Source organism: Raphanus sativus, unplaced genomic scaffold, assembly GCF_000801105.2.
Source record: "Raphanus sativus cultivar WK10039 unplaced genomic scaffold, ASM80110v3 Scaffold1183, whole genome shotgun sequence".
Taxonomy (NCBI): Eukaryota; Viridiplantae; Streptophyta; class Magnoliopsida; order Brassicales; family Brassicaceae; genus Raphanus; species Raphanus sativus.
Genome location: NW_026616496.1, coordinates 5,774 through 9,828, shown reverse-complemented (window position 1 = coordinate 9,828; position 4,055 = coordinate 5,774). Strand labels below are relative to the sequence as shown.

General features: G+C 38.4%; 1 protein-coding gene across 2 annotated transcripts; it reads left to right on the top strand.

Annotated features, from left to right (window-relative positions):
- Positions 1-2,489: 2,489 nt before the first annotated feature.
- LOC130503856 (uncharacterized) lies at positions 2,490-3,741 on the top strand. Of its 2 annotated transcripts, none has more exons than XM_056998418.1 (2): positions 2,490-2,635; positions 2,836-3,741. In XM_056998418.1, exon 2 carries the CDS (start codon positions 2,843-2,845, stop codon positions 3,596-3,598), a length of 756 nt encoding a protein of 251 aa, XP_056854398.1. In that variant the 5' UTR covers positions 2,490-2,635; positions 2,836-2,842; the 3' UTR covers positions 3,599-3,741. The 2 variants fall into 2 exon arrangements, with proteins under 2 accessions (XP_056854398.1, XP_056854397.1); XM_056998417.1 differs by having other exon boundaries at positions 2,492-2,631.
- The last annotated feature ends 314 nt before the right edge of the window (positions 3,742-4,055 follow it).

The following is a 4,055-nucleotide window of genomic DNA, read 5'->3' as shown; positions in this document are numbered from 1 at the left end:
CGTTTCAGTATTTGAGTTTTCTTCCTCGAAGATGATGCCGAACTTGAACACATAAAGAAGGTAAATTAGCTTTCATATACTTGCCTCGAGTTTTCCATTACCGAGAATGATGAAGTTGCTTGATGAGATTGAAAGATATAATACATTGTTTTCAGGAGTATGGAGAAGGACGAATGTTAACCGGAACAGTAAAGAATCGTCTCATCCAAGTTGTGATAGAAATTGTTGAGAGACACCGCAGGGCTCGAGCTGCTGTTACTGAAGAGGTAAAAAGAAAGTTCGATTTAATTTAAACTTCTTTTTTTATTAGACGTTTTTTTTATTGATTTTTCTTTTCTTCTTCTATATAATCAGATGGTCGATGCGTTCATGGCTGTAAGACCTCTCCCATACATGTTTGAGTAAATTCTAAGCCTCTGTAGTAGTCTCCTGAGCACAGTTGCGCCTTTGTCATGCTGAGCACAGTTGCCTATCCTGTGACACCATTTGTCCCCCTGGAGTGTTGTTGTTATTAGAAACCTGTTTGTTCTTTTTTATGACTTTTCCCATCTAAATTTTATAACTGATATTTTTATTTATATGCATTGTAATAATCATAAAAATTATAAGCTCTTACAATCTTTTGGTATCAGGGTCACAAGATCCTGCAGATCATAAACGTCGACCCAGTTATAATATTAAAACTGAATATGCCAAATACTACTCTTTTTCATGCTATCAGTTACATTCTGATCTTCTTCTCTTTTGTTCTTCTTCTTGTCATCTCTCACTCTCAGCGCATTCTTAATTTGCTACAATCTTTAAGAGGTCCGTAAAAACAGCAAATTCACAAGAAAATTTCGTTTAATCACAAATGAAAAAAGTGGTTATTGGGTTAATGTTTATTGGCGACGAGTGTGGACAAGGAGGCGTCACCGGTGTCGTTTGTGAAGCAGTTTTCGAGGTCTTTGTCATCGTTTATGGAGAAACAGTGGCGATGAAATGATGTCAGGAGCTTTCTTTGTTGAGACAACTTGCCATGTTAGCATCTGTTAATCGTGAATTTTTCTAGTGTTCGATGGTTATTTTGACTGATATAAATATTTGTGAATAATACATTTATATTACATTATTTGAAGGTAATTGATCTATACATTTATCACAATACATTATTCCAAACTTGTGTTGGTAATTGCATGCCAAAAAAATACTTGAAAAAATAGTCCGACAATTGAAACATAATATGTACAACGATATGATTATGATAATGATATAATAATAATAACATATTACAGAGTGCATAATCTTTGTCTATATGTAAATATAGTATCAGAAATCACTTATTAGGATTCTTGGGTTAATGTTAGTTTAACACCATAAGGTTTTAATCTTGACGGCAATGTTGACTTTTCTGGCAACCACGACGATAGTCGTGAGCGGGTGTACGAGTTTCTCCTTGGAATCGGGAACCTGACATCCGGGTGGCGGGTTAGGACCCAAGCAACGGTTAAACACCCCTGGATCTAAATGCTTACCCGACACTTCTGCTGCATTTCCTATTATCACGACACTACAAATCACCAATAAGCAAATCATCAAAGTTTTCATGAATTATCCTCCTCTTATTCAAAAATAAATTTTAATCTTGTGTTTTTTTTTTAAATGTTTTTCTTCGGATTACAAGGGTTTATATAGATAGTTCATATCTATTTTTATAAACCAGTGTAGATAAAATTTTCCTTCTCCGTTTCCATAATTAAGAATTACCTCCTAAATCAAGTATACAGATTTATTTTTTTAGTAATATATTTTTAGAGCATAGAGAATCGCAAACAAAAAAAAAGGGTAAAACCCATAAACTCTGTCGTTTTTTTTTTCTTTTTAAAGAAACTCTGTTGTTAATATTAGAAAGTAACCAAATGACTAAAACATGAAGGTTTCAGGAAAACCAGTGATTATTGGGTTAATGTTATTAGCGAAGAGGAAAATGTTTCGCCCCATCAACTTGATGGCATCAAGCGAACGCCGGGGATAAAACAGTGGCAGTGGTAGTGAACTTGGCTTAGCTTGGAATAGTTTTTTTTTTTTCGTATACTCAAATGAGTACAACATGAAGGTTTCAGTAAAAATGCTTACCTTTCTTTAATGATGTTTTCTTCCTCTTTGAAGAAGACCTGTCGCAACATCAGAAGAGGAATCTATGAAAAATAAATTACTGTAAAATGAGTCGAACTCGAAGGTTAATCAAAAAGTTGTTATCATCTAAAGCGATGAACCGGGGTACATCTTCACGAATCACGATCATCATCTCTAGGGGTGGGGGGGGGGGGGGGGGGGGGGGGGGGGCTGACTCTCTACCGAATAGTCTAACATGTACTAACCCATTAAGGGCTTTTAGGCCCATTACACGGCCCATTCTTAACTCAACTGATTAGATATTTAGATGTAACGGAATATTCAATCATTATCCTATTTATAATGAAAGTTTTGGGGGCTAAAGTGTAATTTAGAGAAACTCAAAAGGCATTTTCTCAACCTTATTCATTCCGCCGTCACCGTCGCCGTCGGTGAAATCTACCCTCCTCGAAGATACCCGAATACTACCCAAAGCTCGATTCTTTAACACTTTCTCGGGGTCATCCTCAATCCTCAGTGGGTAAAAACTCTCTTTTTCTCTTACTAGAACTTCTTCGATACTCTGTTTTTGATTAATCTCTCGTAAAATCGTATTCATGTCTGATGATGATCGTAAAGTTTCAAACTTTCTAGTTTTTTAAAATGATTTTGCTTTTAAAGACACAATTCTCAAAGTTCCAACCTTTTTCTAACTACTGTCTGTCTGGTTTATTATTATAGCCTGTCAATGTCCAAGATGACGTCATCAAGAACCGCTGACATCATGCGTGTGAGCTCGCATCGTGAGGTCTACGACCCCTGCGACGACTCATTCGCTCTAGTCGACGCACTACTCGCCGACCAAACCAACTTAATAAACCACAACCCTAAACTCTGTATGGAGATCGGCTGCGGAAGCGGATACGTCATCACTTCCCTCATCCTCCTCCTCAAAGACAATCTCCCCAACGTTCATTACATTGCCACAGACACGAACCCCATCGCCGCACGTGCGACGAACGAGACTCTGCAAGCTCACGGCGTCTCTGCCGAGATTGTATGCACGGACATAGCTTCTTGTCTGGAGGAGAGGCTCGCCGGGTGTGTAGACGTGGTGGTGGTGAACCCTCCTTATGTCCCCACGCCTGAGTACGAGGTTGGTGTTGAAGGGATAGCCTCTGCTTGGGCGGGAGGGGAGAACGGGAGGAGTGTTATCGATAGAGTGTTGCCTGTGGTTGATGGTTTGCTTTCTGAAAAGGGTTGGTTCTACTTGGTGACGTTGACTTCGAACTACCCGTCTGAGATTTGTTTGGTGATGAGGAAGAGAGGTTACGCGTCGAGGATCGTGGTGCAGAGGTCGACGGAGGAGGAGAATCTTATTATTCTTAAGTTCTGGAGGGAGGAAGAGGAGGTGGAGAGTGTGGACAAGGAGGCGTCACCGGTGTCGTTTGTGAAGCAGTTTTCGAGGTCTTTGTCATCGTTTATGGAGAAACAGTGGCGATGAAATGATGTCAGGAGCTTTCTTTGTTGAGACAACTTGACATGTATTTTTTTCTAGTGTTCGATTGTTATGAAAATCCGGTTCTGTGTTGGTCTATCGGTTTTGTAGATTACTAATACGAATTTGATTACAACTGCTTAGTAAAAGTTTATAATAAATCGAACATGATTACAAATTTACAGTTGCAAATGGATTGAGAAAACACTTGATATTGTTTTATGAACTTGAATATTCTCTACTCTGGTGTATATAAAAAAAAACTTGAATATTGATTTTTTCATCACTCCTTGCTCTTCTGCCATGTCATAGGAATCCTACAATTGCAAAGCCTTTGAGAATCATCAAATAGATCAAGAAGATCCAGTTTCAGTAAGCAACTCGCCTTTAATTTTTCTCATCTTGTTCAATAAATGGTTCAGTTCATGCGTAACATTCAGGGTCCGATTGGAAACTTCAGCGG